Below are 17,984 nucleotides of genomic sequence, written 5' to 3' on the forward strand. Positions count from 1 at the left end.
TGCAAACAAGATCTGAAGTATATTGGGGATTGGTGCATTATGGGTAAGAAAGAGTCTTGATAGCGTTTTGGTGACCACGATCTATAGTAACAGCCGAGACAGATCCAAGGATCTGATCGAAACTCAAATGTTGAGGAAAAATTAAAATGGACAACACATATGGAATGTTATGGTAAGTACATAACTTTATCAGCCATGGGATGGATAAAAGTAGTCTCTTACCAAATAGGATAGATTAATTCAGGCACAAAAAGGGAAATTGTCTATGCCTAAAATGGCCCACAAGGGCAGCTAGCCTGGTAAACGGCTATGGCTCTATAAATAATCCTGTTAATTGATTTTTCTGCACTCCATGGTGCAGACAGAAATTTAATGTATGGGATGAGCTTCTCTTTGCCTTACATGTCCTTAATCTTTTTTTTTTTTTTTTGTCCCCTTGAATTTCATGTTTACCATCTCCCAGTGCCCCACACCCTCTGTGGGTCTACAAGCCATCCTCCTCCCGGACTTTACTCTGGTATTGCTGGAGCTGGTTGTGGATCCTCAGGGTTTCCTGGGGCTCAGCTCATCTGTGCTTCTTTTTTTTTTTGTGTAATACCTTACCCACTCCCTTTCCATGTTCCCCACGCTCATTGACTTCATCCGAGGGCAACTTCCCTGTTTGGACCATGTTTGCCATTATGAAGCACATCAGTGAGAGCCCTCTCACCCAGGATGAGCACACACATCCCTTCCCTGATGTTTCATCATTCACTCAAGCCACCAGTCGAACTAGGGTTGGCTGGGACTTACAGCGTTTTCCCTTTAAGCGGGTCTGTATTAAAATCTTGAATGTTTAATAGTTCAAATGCATAAACATCGAACTTTTATGCATCAAACTATTACACAATCGAAACACAATAAAAATATTTGTAGAACAAAAAAAAAACTAACGAGTGTAGGCAGGGGGGCTTCCCCCCACACTCCTCACTACTTAAATATACTAACTCCAAGATCACACTACAGTTAGGAAAGAGAAATCTTCCCTTTCCGCACCATACTGCATTAAAGTGCGATCTCGGAGTTGGTATATTTAAGTAGCGGGGTGGTGTGGGGTGTGCAGGGGGGCTTCCCTCCTGCTTAAACCTGTTAGGGTAAGTATTTGATGTTTAAAAATTTTTTTTTATTTTCGAAGTTACGAAACTTCAATAATATGTTGTCGACCATATTGTATTCGATGTTCCGTAACTTTGAGGTTATAATATAGACCCTGTTAAGCCACTGAAGCGGCTGTATGTCCTTAATCTTGATCAGTTTGAGTAGTTAGGGCTGTGCAGTTTCAGATACTGAACAAATTAAAGGTTGGTAAAGGCACACAGGAATAACTAGTCAAACTGTCCATCATTAATATCAGAACAGTAAGATGATCTACCTTTTTTGAAAGTCATGGCACATGTATTTGTGGAAAGTTTTATTTAGTACTATTTATTTTCAAAGTGCACACTTTCAGCAGATACATGAATTCTGATACTACTGTTAAAATTATTTTGTATTCTGTTCTAGACAATCAAGTAGAGAAGAACACTGTACAGTTAAAAGCATACAAAAGCGTAACTGAAGATATTCATTCTGTGCAGAAGTCACAAAGCTCAGGAAACTTTATGAAATTTTATTCTAAAATGAATGTTACAACATACCAGCATACCAGACAAAAGCGGTTTCTTTCATATCCAAGATTTGTTGAAGTAATGGTCACTGCTGATAACAAAATGGTACGACATCATGGACGCAATTTGCAACATTACATTTTGACTCTTATGGCAATAGTAAGTAAATTTGGATATTTCCATATTGTAAGGTTTTTTAAATGTCTTTTCTTTGCTTATTTTTTTCTTCTTTGATTTTATTTTACTCTTGTTTTTAATGTGTATATATTAAAAGTTATATTGTAGTCTAGTTGTCTGTCTTTCCAAAGATAATTTGTTTGACATTACTAATCAGCTTTATTGTTTGTGTACCACAGAAAAACTCATTTAAGAAATACCTAATGGCAAAGCAATAAAAACAGTTTAACTATTTAATAGGAAAACTAAGCTGTTTCTGTATTTTATCTAATCCAACCTTAATGGTTATCATATTGATCACTGTTGTAATAGTCTAATCTGTATGGGTTGTATCCTGCTAAGGGTATAACAGCCAGCCAGCTTTCAAAGCTTCATGGCACCTCCACACATCTAAACTGTTAGAACAGTCAGCTATTAAGATAAGTGCATTGGTTATTTTTTATTTATTTATTTTTATTTTTACATTTGTTTACTGGGAGTGTCCTTTTCCAGCAGAGGCCCGGGGAGCAAAGCTCCAGTTAGTACATATACATACAAATATGAATACCATCTAAATATGGAGACAAGACATATCAAAGTACAATTGACAGCATTTGCAGTACATAATTTAAATGTGAGTTATATACATCAGTAAAGGATGAGAAAACAGTTTGTAGTACATTGGTATACAGTATGCTATACTCGCAAGAGTTATACAATCCAATAGTACATTAGAGGAATTTATGCAGGCATGAGAAGGTATAGATAGTAAGAAGGTGAAGGTGAAAAGATTGCAGTAATAGTAATATCACAAGGTGAGGAACTATAGCATTTATGCAATGATGAATAAAAGGAGGCTTGTAGAAGCTTGGCTATATTATGATGTTAAATGATATAGTTACTGTTTCTTTAATTAGCTAGGAAGATTTGTAGAGGAGAGAGTAGAGTGAGATGCTATCTGTCAACTGATGGTGGAACAGGAGCAGAGTGATTTGGTAAGGAAGTGTTGATGCTATGTTGTCCCTATCTCGCTGTCCTTCTTTCTGTTTGAGTTCGGAACCGAACTTGGCTCCGACTTGGCCGCATACTATAGTTCAAAAAGTCTTTACTGGCTCGAGGCTAACCCCTATCCCAACATGCCTAGCAATAGCTACCCAGATCTCGTTTGCCACTTGCAGCGTTGAGATTGTCTTCTGCTGGTTCAGGTAAGTAGTTTTCTCTTGTGCTAAATTTTGAATATTGTGACTGTTTTCAGATAGTTTTTGGTATACTGGTAGTGTTGGTCTAATTTTTCCTATATTCTACTACCCCCCCCCCCCCCATCTAAAACCTTCCGCTGTTTGTTTTTGCTTTTGTTGTGGTTGTTGTTTCCATGGGCCTACCTTGCCTTTGTGATCCTTGTTGGCAGCCCGTTTAAGTTAGAGGGCTTTCCCCTTTTTCTGTCCCTCCTTTCTACTTTCAGGAGAAGCTGTTTTAGTTAGAGGCTTTTCTTTCCTTTGGGGAAGTAGCCGTTTAACTTGGAAGCTACCTCCTCTTTCCTTCTCTTGTGTTTAAAAAAAAAAAAAAAAAAAAGTTGTGTTTTTTGTCAGTTACTGTAGTTTTTTGGCTTACTTGTGTATTGCCATGTCCAAGGATCCTAAACCATCAGGGTTTAAAAAATGCAACTAATGTTGCCAAAAAATGTCCCATACAGACGGGCACACGAGTTGCGTGTACTGTTTAGGGACTGTTCACCTGTAGGACTTGTGTTCCATTTGTCATGGCTTTAGTGCATGAGCCCCACAGGAGAGACCAAACAAGCTTACTCTATGAGGTTTATTAAAAAACCTCTTTTGAAGCAGTGTCTGGAGAAACTTAGCCTGCAAAAAAACAGGACAACAAACCTGCATCTTCGTCGGCTCTGTCTTTGGTGCCGACCAAACAAGTCTTCCGAGCCTTCAGAGCAGACAGTTGGCTCCAATAAGACTCTCCCTCTGGCGGCTCCATCAGCAGTCTTGGAGCCGTCCTGGACTCATAAAAGATCTAGGTCCCCTTCCTTGGAGCCAGTGAGATCTGTTCCACAGTCTCCCATTTTACAATCTGTGGCAGGTAGTCACCGGTCTTCTGCACACTCTTCTCGGTCATCCAGGAGCCTTTCGGTTGATGACATGGAGAGGGTGGTGAAGAGGCTGCTCAAGACACCGGTATTTGCTAAATTGTTGTCGAGCCCAGTCCTAGAAGGAAGTGATGTCGTCTGCCCACCTGTTTTTTCATTGATTCCTCCTCCGACTGCATCCAGTCCAGAGCTGGAGTGCATGGAAGTCGTGGTGGTGGAACCATCGGTTCCAACAATCCTAGGTTTATCGGTTCCGACCACTGCTCTGATCTCCTTGATAACTGGGTCTGTCGAGGGATCTGGGGGCCGATGCTCTCTCGTCGGCTCTGAGGGGGGGAGTGGCATCGGACCCTTGTCCAACCCCCCTCTCCCTCTCGGTGCTTCGGCGCAGGTGAGCTCGGCTCCTACATCGGCCTTGGAGCCATTGCCCTCGGTTCGGAGGAGGTCTCCAGGTTCTTCAAAGCTGGAGTCTCTTCGTCCGTGACTATGGTGCCTTCGAGGTGATGAGTGTGCTGTCTGCTGAGACCGCTCCACCCTCAGCTCCATTGGCTCCTTCCCTTTCTATACCAGTGTCTGCCTCGGAACCTCCCCTTCTTCGCAAGCATAGGGAACCTATGCCCCAGGACGACCTATTGGGTGACCCCAACTCTTCTGAAACCTCCCCTGAGCATGCCTCAGAGGAGGTTCCTCGGAAGAAAAAATGCAAGAGGAAGCATTTGGACTCCCCTGAGTCCATCACCTCAGACACAGACTTAGTGGAGTCAGAAGGGTCCCCACGGTCCCCCTCTGAGGATGTCTCTTTTTCAGACATCCTGGAAATCCTTAGACATAGGGGTAACTGGAAGTCTCTTGCCCCTTCTGAGGATGAGTTTGTGTACCTGGACGCTTTTGGTTCCCGAACCTCCACCTCTTGGGTGTCTCCACCTTTTGACCTACTTTTAGCTGTAGTGAGTCGAAAGGCGTGGAGCTGTCTAGAAACCATGGAACCAATTCTGTAGAGACCCAATAAATTTATAACTGCACCTGAAGACAAACCATTTCTTTCACAAGGAGTGCCTGTTAATGCTATGGTAGTGGCAGCAGACACGAAGAAGGAACTTGCAGAAACTTCCTCTTCTGTCCATCCGCCTAACAAGGAGTCCTGGATGATGGACAGGTATGGGAAGCATATGTTTTCATCAGTGGCCTTTATATTCAGGTCGCTGAACTACTTATCACACTTTGAGACTTCAGATGGATTTCTTCAAGTAGTTAGGAGATACCCTTCAGGATCCTACAGCTGAGGGAGCAGTGAACAAGACAACTAACTAGTTTGCGACCTTGACTTCAGTCGTTAACTCCTCCATGCGCCTGATTTCTTACGTGGTAGGTGGAGCGAGTAGGGCTGTAGGCAGAGGAGTTGTGGAGACACTCCTGGATGCGCACATATGTCAATTTGCGGAGCCCTTCAAGTCCTCCTTTACAAACACCCCCTTTAATGGCTCTTCTTTGTTCGGGCCTCAAGTAAAAGAGACTCTTACCAGGTGTGAATGAGATGGCAAAACTCTCTCTGCCATGGGAGTAGGTTTTTTCACTCCCTTGAGACCTTACCCCAAAGGTCAGAAGAGTGGTAAGATGTGGTTCCGGAAATCCCAGGGAGCTTCGCCTGACACACGTGGAGAAAATTCCCCCAGGGGCAGAGGGTGAAATAATAACAGGAGACATCTGTCTTGCGGCAGGTGAGGTCTGCAGCAGGGCGACAGAGATACTTGCTCTACTGTGCCCTTCCAGCACCCCTGATGGGTTGCCCGGCTGTCCAACTCTGGAGGCAGTCAGGGTAGATTATCACTGTACCCAAAATCCTGGCAGACGATAAAAGAAGGTGCATGGGTACGGTCTGTAATATCCAGGGGTTACAAAATTTTCTTCTCCCAAACACCCCCCCCCCCCAAAAGAGCACAATGATCGATCCCAGATGTTCCACCCAGTCTTTGGAATCAGGCAAACCTAGAAGTACGAAGGTTGCTACAAAAAAGAGCCATCCAGGAAGTCCCCGCAGACCAAATTGAATCCAGAACTTAGTCAAGGTTCTTTTTAGTTCCAAAAAAAAAGAAAGGAGACTGGAGGCCCATTTTGGATCTCACCAGACTAAACAAATCAGTCAAGAAAGTGAAGTTCTGGAGGGTGACACTACACTCTATTCTCCCCTTTTTGGGTCAGGACAATTGGATGTGCTGTATCAATCTCCAGGATGCGTACTACCGTATAAAAATGGACAGGCATTCCAGGAGATGTCTACGTTTCCGGCTGGGAACCAGTCGTTATCAGTTCAGAACTCTGCTCTTTGGCCTCACCACAGCCCCCAGGGTGTTCACCAAATGCATGGCAGTAGTTACGGCTCACTTGAGGCATCTAGGATTCCAGGTGTTTTCTTATCTAGACGACTGGCTCTTTACTGCCACCACTGAGCATCACCTGATAAAAACGCGGGACCACACAATTCACACTTGTGCACAACTAGGCATCACCATAAATTGCAAAAAATTTGCCGTGTTGCCTTGTCAGTGTGTTACATTTATAGGGGCAGAATTAAATACAAGAGACATGATAGCGAGGCTTCCTCAAAAAAGGGTCTTTACCATTCGTCAACAAGTCTCAGTACACATGACAAAAAAGAGAATTCAGGCACGGTACGTACTGAAGGGCTAGGGTTCTATGGCGGCAGCAGTCACTCTGGTTCCTATGGTGCACTTCCATATGAGAATTCTGCAGTGGCTCCTTTTCATTCAATAGTCCTTCCAGGATCTACCAATGTTACACCTGATTTCAATAACAGAGTCCTGCAGGATGGATCTGCAGTGGTGGCTCTACTCCCCCCAGGTCACCCTAGGCAGACCATTCCTGACCCCCCAGCTGATAGCCACAGTGACCACGGATGCTTCCCAGATTGGGTGAGGGGCATTATCTGGGACAGACTGTTCAAGGGACTTGGCAACCACACATGTACCATTTGCACATCAGTGTCCTGGAGATGAGGGTGGTGCTCTTGGCGTTGCAAGCACTTCAAGACTCTCTTCCTTCAGGGACTACAGCAATACAGATGGACAACATGTCAGTTGTGTGGTATATCAACAAACAGGGCAGAACCAGGTCTTACCCCTTGTTTCGGGAGGCTCTACGAGTATGGCAATGGGTGATGTCTTCCCAATGTTTTCTGATCGCGATGCACATCCCGGGAAAATCCAACATGATAGTGGACAAGCTCAGCAGGGCAATTCTTATGCCTTATGAGTGGTCCCTGAAACAGGAAATTGCGGATCTGATTTTTCTAAAATGGTGCCAGCCATGCTGTGATCTCTTTGCCACTCCCCTAAACAACAAATGCAGCAGCTACTTCTCCCTAGTCCCACCACCGGGACAGTCACCCAGGGATGCACTTGTTCACGATTGGCCCCTGGGACTACTTTATGCCCCCCCCCATTTCCCAAAGTTCTTCAGAAAGCAAAATTGTTGGGTTGCAAATTGATACTTATTGCCCCTTACTGGCCTCGTCATATATGGTTTCCGTTCCTTTGACATCACCTGCAAGAGGACCCTTGAATTCTGAACCTAGTTCCAGACCTCCTGACACATTAGTCAGGCGCTCCCCACCCCTCCATACAAACTCTCAAGCTGACAGCTTTGTTTCTCCACTTCCAGTCCTAGCCAAGCTTCCAGAAATCTCCCCCACGGTTCAACACATTTTGGTTTCTTCTCACAAACCCACTACCAGGAAACTTTATGCTAGTAAATGGAAGAGGTTCTCTTATTGGACAAAAAAGAATGAGAGTGATCCCTTTACTGCACCTATTTCAAAGATTCTTGATTTTTTTGGTTGAAACCTTTGAACAAGGAGGAGCTGCAGCTTCGATTCGGGTGCAACTGTCTGCCATTTCCAATTTTCACATAGGACACTTAGGTTCTGACGTCATGTCACATAAACTTTGCAAGCCCTTCTTATGAGGTTACTGTCCTATTGAGACCCCCAGTAAGAGAAACTTCCCCTCCATGGGATTTAAATTTAGTTTTTAGCAGCTCTAACCCCCCCCCCCCCTTTGAGCCAGCTTCTTCTTGTCCTGTAAAGTTTTTGTCGTGGAAAACCCTTTTCTTGATTGCCATTACATCAGCCAGACGGGTTTCATAATTACATGCACTTTCCATTCGCCCTCCTTGTTTAATTTTCCACACAGAAAGAGTCTCTCTCAGAATTAATCCTTTCTTTTTGCCAAAAGTATGTTCAGAGTGCAATTTGAATCAGCCCATTGAACATCCTGTTTTCTTCCCCAATTATGGCAACAAGGCAGAGTATAAGTTCCATCAGTTGAATGTTCATAGGCAGCTTCACTTTTATTTACATAGAACCAAGGACTTTAGAAAATCAGACCAATTTATATCCTTTTCAAAGAAGAAACAAGGTTCTCAGGTTTCTAAAGTAACCTTGTCAAAGTGGCTTTCGAACACCACCACATATATTTGAGTCACGAAACATGAAAATCCCAGGAAAGATTAGAGGACACTCGACTAGGTCTTTGGCTACCTCTATCACTTTTCAAGCTAGACTACCTCTAGACTCTATCTGTGCGGCAGCAATATGGGCTAACCCCCATACCTTCATTACTCCTTACAAAGTGGACGTGGCCTCCAGGAACAGGGCATCCTTTGGTTCCACGATCCTGAAGAGTTTTTTCCAGTGAGCCACCCAGGATTTAGGTGCTGGGGACACTGTCCCAAATAGAAAGAAGGAAGGTGAGATAGGGACAACATAACATAAATAAGTTATGTTCTTACCATAACGTTCCATGTTTGTTTTCCTTCATCTCACCTTCCTTCTTGCATCCCTCCCTCCTTCCCCCTTCCTGGGTGATCGAGAGGATTTCCTTTTTTTTGGCTACACTGGCTGAGTTTCTGCTGTCACTCCAGCTGTTTAGATATAGTCTTTGTCCCCTCCCTTGTTATGCCTCCTTCCTGTTACAAGGGGATTGTCTGCTTTGGTAACTTTTTGGTAAATTGATTATTGTTTTACCTGCTTTGTCTAGTGGTTGGTCATCACAAACGAGATCTGGGTAGCTACCGCTAGGCATGTTGGGATAGAGGCTAGCCTCAAACCAGTAAAGACTTTTTGAGCTATAGTATGTGGCCGAGTCGGAGCCGAGTTTGGCTCTGAACCCAAACAGGAAGAAGGAAGGCGAGATGAAGGACAACAGACATGGAACGTTATGGTAAGAACATAGCTTCTTTTTTTAGGGTAGTTTTGAATAGAGGTAAGGATGTAATGGAGGTAATGTTAACTGGCAGTTCAGTCCAGATTTTACCTATGTAATTAACAAATAGGGAATCCTCTGCTTGGTTTCTGGATAAGTAGGATTTTATTTGTTGTTTGGAGAAACGTAGTGGTCTATTGGTAACATAGGGTTGAAAAAGGGTTTGTAAGGATGGTATTTTGTCTGTTTCTGAGTGGAGTTTGTGGGCCATTGGCAATTGTGTATAGTATAGGAGATGGGGGAGTTGTAACCAGTTGAGCTGCTTGAATATGAGGCAGTGAATGATCTAGTTAGTGAATTTGTGGCATATCTTGCAGTTTTATTATAGCAGGATTCTAGTTTATGTAGCTCAGATTTCTTGATTAGTGAGAATGGGGGCTGCGTATATTAAGGTGTCTATCAAATGTGTTTGTGCAATAGCTATTTTGGTATATTTGGTAAAATAGTGATTATTCCTGTATAAAGTACCTAGCTTTTTATGTACCTTTTTCACTGTCTGGGGAATATGAATATCAAATTTAAGTTTGCAGTTGATTTCAATTCCTAACAATTTAGTGTATGGTGATGGGGTGATAATGGTATTGTTAACAGAGGAGATAAAGAAGGTGTTAGAGGGGGGAGAAGTTCTATTAGGGAGGAATACCATAAGTTTGCTTTTTTTAGGGTTTAGGATTAGATTAGAATTTGTGAGCCAGGATTCTATGTCATGAAAGGCTTTTTGAGTTAGAGTTTGAAAATCCAACAGAGAGGGTGCAGAGCAGATCACTTTGGGGTCGTCTGCATATTGGATGGGTGATGCATGAGTGGTTGCTAGATGGAGTTTGTTAGTAAATATAGAAAGTAGAAGTGGGCTTAAGATAGAACCTTGAGGCACTTAGAGTGACTGGTAATTGAGGAGATAAAGTTTGCATCAGGCCTGGCAAGCCGCTGCGTAAAAATCAACTGCCAATCATTAGTGGACCGGAGTTCCGCTGTGGCGACCCCTAACCGGGAAAAGCCGAAAGACACAAACAAACAAGTAAATGTTTGTTGCCAAGAGACTGCTTGTTGCCGTCCTGTGAGATAATCTTGTAATCATGCAAGTGTGGAGTTTGAGAAATGAAGGTCAGTGGGGGTATTTAGTAGGTTAGTATGAGATACCATGTCAAAGGCTTTTGACAGGTCTAGGAAGATATAAGAAACATAGTTATTGGTCCTGTGGAAGTTGATAGTGTTAGTGAAAGACATTAGTGCAGTGGTTGTGTTATGGTATGGTCTGAATCTATTCTAGGTATTAGGAGATTGTTAGTAAGAAGGTAGTCAGTAACCTGCTTGTAAACAACTCGTTCAAGAATTTTTGATAGTGGTGACTATTGCAATTGGTCTGTAGTTTTTTATATCAGTTGATGTGCCGCCTTTGTGTAGAGAAATGCTATATGAGGTTTTTCTGATTGAAGGGACCTGGTGTTCAGTTATGGATCTATTGATTATTAGTGAGATGGGGCATATCCTGTACCTTCTGCTGTTATCTCTAAGTATTCAGCAGGTAAACTGTATACAGCTAGTTTGGTGGGTTTTAGCATTTTTAGCAGTTTTTTGATAGTGTCAGTTGCTACAGGTTGAAGAGAGAACAGTTGTGTGGTGTTTTTGGGGCTGGGGGGTATGGCTATTGATGGAATTTGGTTTTTGGATAGTCTTGGTATGGTTTCTGTAAAATATTTGTTAAGTTGAGTAGCAATATTCTCTGATTTGTTGGTAGTGGTTGGAGGGGGTGTTCCTGTTTTACCTGGTAGAAGGATATTGTTTATAGTGGACCAGAATTATTTTGGATTTTTGTGGTGCCTGGTTTGTATTTTGGTGTAGTAATTGATTTTATCTATTTTGTTTTTTAGCTTTGTTTCTAAGTTCCTGATATGTTTGTCATGTCAGCTGGGAATTATTTGCTTTCCAGGTAGACCAAGCCTTACCTCTAAGTTTGACCAGGTTTAGTGTTTCTTTTTTTAGTCAATGGGCATAGTTAGACTTAACATGTGTATCTAATGGGTGCTTGAGAGTTTAGAATGTAGAGGAAGGTAGTGTTGAAGTATTTAATGGCTTCAAGTAGTAGAAGATGTTTTAATGGTGTCCAGTTACAGCTTTTAAGTAATTCTACAAAGTTTGTTGGGGTTGAGGTGTCTTTTGTTTCTTATCTGTAGTAGTATAGGTTGTTTGGTTTAGTTAGATCTTCTGACTACATATGTGGGATAGTGGTCACTGAGGCTGTCTGGCAGACAACCTGAGTGGGTGTAAGAGGCAGGTCTTTTTATTAGCATCCAGTCTAAAGTGACATTTTTGTTGGTAGCTTTGTTAATTCTGGTAGGTGATTGGATGAGCTGCGAGAAGCCGTGTAAGTTAATGCAGTTTTTGGGGTTTGGAGAATTGCAGTCTAACCAATTTATATTAACATCATCCATTATGAGCGTCTCCCGGAGAAGCTTATTACTGCACCAAAGTAGGATGTTTTTTAGCTTTGGGATATTATCACTTGGTGGCAAGTAAAGACCTAATATATATATATGGGTTCACTGTGTCCCTCTAGTGCCTTTTTTAGGCAAGGTTCAAATTACAAATTCACCACCATGACAGGTACAAGCAAGCAAAATCTGAGGGTAATGCTACTTAATGCTAGAAGTCTAAACCTCAAAATGGATTCACTCAAGGCACTCCTTAAAATGGAGAACATCAACATCTGTGCAGTGACAGAGACCTGGTTCAAGGCTCCAGAGAGCACCCCTGCATTACCAGGCTATAATTCGTACCACATCTTTTGGCCACCTAACCTGGACTGAAACACTAAAGGTGGAGGCGTGTCCATATTCATTAAGGATATCCACACCTCAGGGCTAATTGCGCAACATAATGCATCCGAGATTATCCAAATGCAACTAACTCTGGGTAAGACCGCAGTCCAAATTGTAACTTGCTACAGATCCCCCACCATACCCCAGGATTTTCACTCCTCATTTCTTGATACACTGGAAAATATTAGGGTACAACCAAACACCCTAACAATGGGCGATTTCAACTACCTCACCATTATCTGGGAAAACTACTCATGTGCCAACTCTTGCTCAACGTTTTTTGGAATTCATAAATTCCAATGCCTTGGATCAACTTATCCACACACCCATAAGTAGCAGCAATATCCTAGACCTGGTCATTGCCAACATGAGCGACCCCACACCAGAGGTCAATTTCTCGTTGGTCAGATCCGACCACAAACTAATGAGACTAGACATCCACATCCTGCCCCCACTCCCCATTAGGGGAAACCACCGTAAAAAATTCTCCAGAGCCAACTTCACACTTAAGACAGAAATGGCAAACTTCAAGACACCCATGCAGACTGACAATAGAGGTACGGCTTCTGAATCCTACACAAATGCACTTACACGAGTGCATGGATCATACTATCCCTAACAGAACCAAGATGCTATTCTCCAAAAAAAGGAAGCCAATCTGGTTGTCCCCTGCCATAAACAAACTCTACAACAGAAGAAAGAAACTGTTGCAAAAAAAGAGTAAAATCCCATGACTGGAAGAACTCCCTGGTCAGCCTCAGTAAGAAGCTGAGATCCCTCATAAAATCCTCCAAAGCTAGTTATGGAAACAAAATCGCCACTGATTTTAAAGGCAACCACAAACCATTCTATAGCTATGTCAAGAATGTCTATGACAACACTTGGATCTGCTCTGAGTTACAGCACAATGGTACTAAATATACAGAACTAACTGATACTGCCAACATCCTGGCAGATTGGTTCAGTGCTAACTTTACCCCCTCACTCACCCCCTAAAGGACCCATCTCTATACCGGAAGAATGCAAAGTTCCTGTAATCACAGCTGCACAGGTAAAAACCACACTCTCCAAAGCCAAGAACACAGCATCCATGGGACCTGACAACATCCCAGGTTGCATTCTACATGAACTACAGAATGAACTGGCACCTCACCTAGGCACCATGTTCAATCATAGCCTCACCACAGGTGTTGTGCCCACTGAATGGCGCACAGTGACTGTTATCCCACTAAACAAAGGGGAGCCACCACAGACCCCGGGAACTAGCTTCCCATTAGCCTAATGAGCCTGGTCTGCAAGGCTGTGGAACATATCATCATGGAACTTGTAAACAAAGACATTGGTAATCTCCAAACTCTGGACCCCACCCAGTTCGGGTTTGTAAAAGGCAGATCATGTCTCCTAAACCTGATAAACTTCTTTGAAGCAGTCACCAAAGCTGTAGACGAGGGTAAGGTGGTTCACACAGCTTATCTAGATCTCGCCAAGGCTTTTGACACCATCCCCCACTCTGGAATTATAGATAAACTCACCAAACTAGGTATAAATCCCTATGTCACAAGATGGGTTGCCTGCTGGCTTACTGACTGAACCCACACTGTGAAAGAGCAGACTCCAAATCAGACTTCATACCAGTGACAAGTGGAGTACCACAGGGTTCAGTCCTGGGTCCTCTCCTGTTTGGTATCTACTTTTCTGAAGTACAGGCTAACATGGAAGGTCTTTGCTAATGAAGTTCACAGATGACTGCAAACTAGGAGCCATAATTTAAACTCCTAACTATGTGGACATCCTGCAAAAGGGCCTCACTGAGACAGATGCGCGGTGTCAAAGTCATGGCATCAAGCTCAGTGCCAAAAAGTGTATTGTCATCCCCTTTGGTAAAAACTCTGTACCCATGAGCTACCACGTAGGTGGTAGTCTCCTTAACACCGAAAGTGAGATGAGATCTTGGGACACAGGTGGACAGTAGTCTCTCTTTTGATGATCACATCGCCACAGTAGTCAGGAAATCCTTCTACGTGGCGCACCTCATCACAAAAGGTTTCTCATCCAGGAAAAAAGAGGTCATTGTTCCCCTCTACTTGTCACTCATTAGACCCATTATAGAGTGCAATGCCCCTTTTGGTATGTACCGCACAAGACATCTACAACAACTGGAAAGGCCACAGAAATACCTCACAAAGAGGATTACCAGCCTCAAACAGATGCCCTATGCAGACCGTCTCAAAAAACTCCAGCTTTACTCCGTTGTATATCGCTTACTCAGAGGCAATCTCTGTCTAACATACAAAGCTATGTCAAACCCAGAGCTGTTGGACATGCTCCACTTAAAGAAATCCCAATCCCTCCGAGCTACACGCTCTAGGGACCTAAACCTTGTCACCACAATAAACAGAACATGCTGGAGGGATAGATTCCTGTCCCAGAGACTTCCCATACTCTGGAACAAACTACCTATCTATATCAAACAAAGCTCCTCATTAGAACTCTTCCAGAAAAATCTTGATGATTGGATGGGAAATAGGAAATTCACCCTGGGGATCATCTCTGTGGCTCTGCTCGACAGGGGCACAGGAAAATAATTTTCTTGGGTGACGAAAGCCAGGGTACCTTTTTGGCTAGACTTGTATAGGCCCTAGGGCTGATTGTCTAGTTCATAGGTAGGCACTAGGCTATCTCGAAATACTGAAATGTCGAATTTCAGTATTTTGAGACTGAATACTCGAAAGTGCAGTTACGTGAAACTGCACTGTCTCAAATGCGGAAATGTCTAATCCGCTGTCATGGTGTCGCATTCGTGACGTGCGGTTTGTGGATTTAGCTGGGGATTCAGGTAAGTGGTGTTTATGTAAGGATATTGGGTATCGCTTTTAGTGTGTGTGTGTGTGTGTGTGTGTGTGTGTGTGTGTGTGTGTGTGTGTAGTGGTGTTTCTTGTGTGTTTAGTGTGACCTCGGAGTTAGTAGATATAAGTAGGGGGGTGCGGGTGTTGCAGGGGGGCTTACCCCCCTGCTTATGGGTAAGGTAGGTGTGTGTTTGTATGTTATGTTGTGTTTGTGTGTGTTGTGTTGTTTGTTGTAGTGTAGTTAGGTAGGTGTGTGTGTGTGTGTGTGTGTGTGTGTGTGTGGGTGGGGTCATGATTTTGGTTTTCGCGGTTGTGTTTTTTCGGGTATGTGGAATTTCGACTATACAGTCTCAAAATACTGAAATTCGACATTTCAGTATTTCGAGATTGTCTAGTGAATCCATATATATATATGTATATATATGCACACGTGTGTGTGTGTGTGTGTGTGTGTGTGTGTGTGTGTGTGTGTGTGTATAGATGTGCTGTGGATATGTATATAGATATATATATATATATATAGATATAAATATATATATAGATATATATATATATATATGAATATATATATATATATATATATATATATATATATATATATATATATATATTATATATGTTTATTGGAGTTGATGTTTAGTTTGGTGAATATTATTATTAAATAGATTATTTTATTTGACAATCTTGATAATTAGAATGTACATTAGTACTTCATAGCTAAATATGTAAAAATATGGTTTTAGAGCTAGAGTTTGCAAAAATGTATTTTTATTCTATTTATTTAATATAAGTATATGTTGTCTATTTCTTTTTTCTTTATTTATTTATTTTGTGAACATGTTCCAGATTCAAAAACAATTAATGTGTAGAGCAGGACACTGCCCTGTGCTTATGACAGCATCCTGATTAAGTGGAAAACTGAGAGAAGGCATGTGAGAGAGAAGAGGTAATAGATTCATAGGAGGTTACTAGGCTAGTGGCCGTAGAGCCTTTACAAGCCTAGCCATGTTAATCCAAATTATCCACATTTGTTCTTTTTGGGTAGTTCACAGAACGAATTTATGAACAGAGTGAGTCTGTGATCAATATTGGCTATCCCTGCCCATGAGAGACATGGGTTCCACCCCTGGGGTGAATTTACGGTCTCCCATCCAGTTATCTAGCTTGCGTTTGAATAGGGTCAATAAGGAGCTGTGTTTTACATGAATAGGAAGTCTGTTCCGGAGAAGTGGCAGTCTCTGGGAGACATATCTGTGTCTCCAGCATGTTCTGTTAATGTCACAAGTTAGGTTGAGATCCCTAGAGTGAGTGACTCTTGTGCCATTTAATTTGCGGATGTGCAGCATTTCCATTAGGGCAGGGTTGGAGATTGCCGTATAGGCCAGGCACAAGTCACCTCTCAGCAGCCTGTTAGATACAGAGTAAAGTGACAGGGCTTTTAGCCTGTCCATGTAGGTCATGGTTTGGAGTCCCTGTATTTTCTTAGTGAGAAACCTCTGAGGTCTCTCCAGCTGCTGCAGGTGTTTGGTGAGGTGCATCCAAAAGGGTGCATTATACTCTATTAGTGGTTTGATGATGGTCGAGTACAGTGGCATTATAACATCCCTTTACCTTGATGCTATGCCTTTGCTTATGAGGCATGTTGCATAGAAGGCTTTCCTTACCACTTTGGAAATATGGTGGTCGAAGTTCAGATTGCTATCAACCTGTGTTCCCAAGGCTCGCACCACTGGGTTGGAACGGGGGGGGGGGGTTTGCTGTCTGTATTGTAATTTGTAGCGAATTCTGTTTTGCCAAAGGGAATAATAATGCATTTTTGTGCATTCAGTTTTAGACAGTAGCTTTGACACCAGTCATTTGTTTGTGCTAACTCTTTTTGTAATATGTTGACATCATTGGGGGACTCAGTGATGGCTCCCAGTTTAAATTCATCAGTGAACCTGGTGAGCCAATGGCTGTCTGCTTTGACTTGGACTTCTGAGAAATAGATGCCAAAAAGTAAGGTGCCCATCACAGACCCCTGAGTTACTTCACTGGTGATGGGTCTACTGGTGAATGTTGAGCCTCCAGTTTTGACAGTGTGTTCTGTTGGTGAGCCAGTTGGCAACCCACTTAGTAACATAAGAGTTGATTCCTGTCCGAGAGAGTTTCTCAATGTTGCCAGAGTGGGGAATTATGTCAAAAGCCTTGGCAAGGTCGAGATAGCCTGTGTGCACTGTCTTACCTTCGTCCATGGCTTTGGTGACATTCTCAAAGAAGTCTACCAGGTTTAATAAGCATAAGCTACCCTTAACGAAGCCAAACTGGGTTGGATCCAGTGTTTGGAGGCTGCCTATGTCCTTGTTGATAAGGTCCATGATAATTCTTTCCATGACCTTGCAGATGAGGCTGGGTAGACGTAATGGGTTTGTAGTTCCCATGGTCAGTTGATAGCCCCCCTTTGTGCAGGGGTGGGGGTTACTGTTGCTGTTCTCTGTTCTGCCGGAACATAACCAGTTCTCAAGCTATGATTAAAGAGAACAGCAAGTGGGTCTGATAGTTCTTGTTTTAGATTGTTTATTAAACAACCTGGGAAATTAAAAACGGAGGCCATGTTTTTGGCCTTGACACACACTGAGATGACTTGTTCTCTAGAGATACTAGGCAGAGGGCTGGTGTCATTTATGCTCTGGGATACGGTAGGTGGGGATGGAGGGGTGAAGTTTATGCTGAATCTGTCAGCTAGCAGGATGGTGATGCCTTGTATTGTAGTATGAGTGATCCCATCTACAACCATTTTGGCACATAGCTGGGCATTCCCTTTTAGACTTCAGACATAGTTAAAGAATGCCTTATCCTTGGCTAGGGATGCAATTTTAGTTTTGTAGTTTGCTTTAGAAGACTTTACAAGATTTCTGATTTTCTTGTTTAGGCTTAGGAGGGAACGATATCCCTCTTGCTTTTGGACAACAGTTTCTTCCTCTTATTATATAATCTCTTTATACTGAAGTCCACCATGGTGGCTTGTTTTTATGGGAATACTTGGTTTTGGTTTTGATCTGATCAGGTACAGCAAAACTTATGCAATCACATAAGTGTCTGTACAGGGTGTTTGCGTACGCTTCTGCATAGGGATCATACCTCTCAACCTCTTAGCCCAAGAA

General features: G+C 42.7%; 1 protein-coding gene across 1 annotated transcript in view; it reads left to right on the forward strand.

Annotated features, from left to right (window-relative positions):
• ADAMTS20 (ADAM metallopeptidase with thrombospondin type 1 motif 20) overlaps positions 1–17,984 on the forward strand; it is a 3,636,702-nt gene that overhangs the window by 286,818 nt on the left and 3,331,900 nt on the right. Inside the window, exon 4 of the mRNA XM_044087413.1 lies at positions 1,543–1,805. Coding sequence (XP_043943348.1) covers positions 1,543–1,805 — 263 coding nt within the window. The remainder of the gene's footprint in view (positions 1–1,542; positions 1,806–17,984) is intronic.

The sequence above is a fragment of the Protopterus annectens genome, chromosome 11.part0 (assembly GCF_019279795.1).
Source record: "Protopterus annectens isolate FY-2018-M chromosome 11.part0, PAN1.0, whole genome shotgun sequence".
NCBI lineage: Eukaryota > Metazoa > Chordata > Ceratodontiformes > Protopteridae > Protopterus > Protopterus annectens.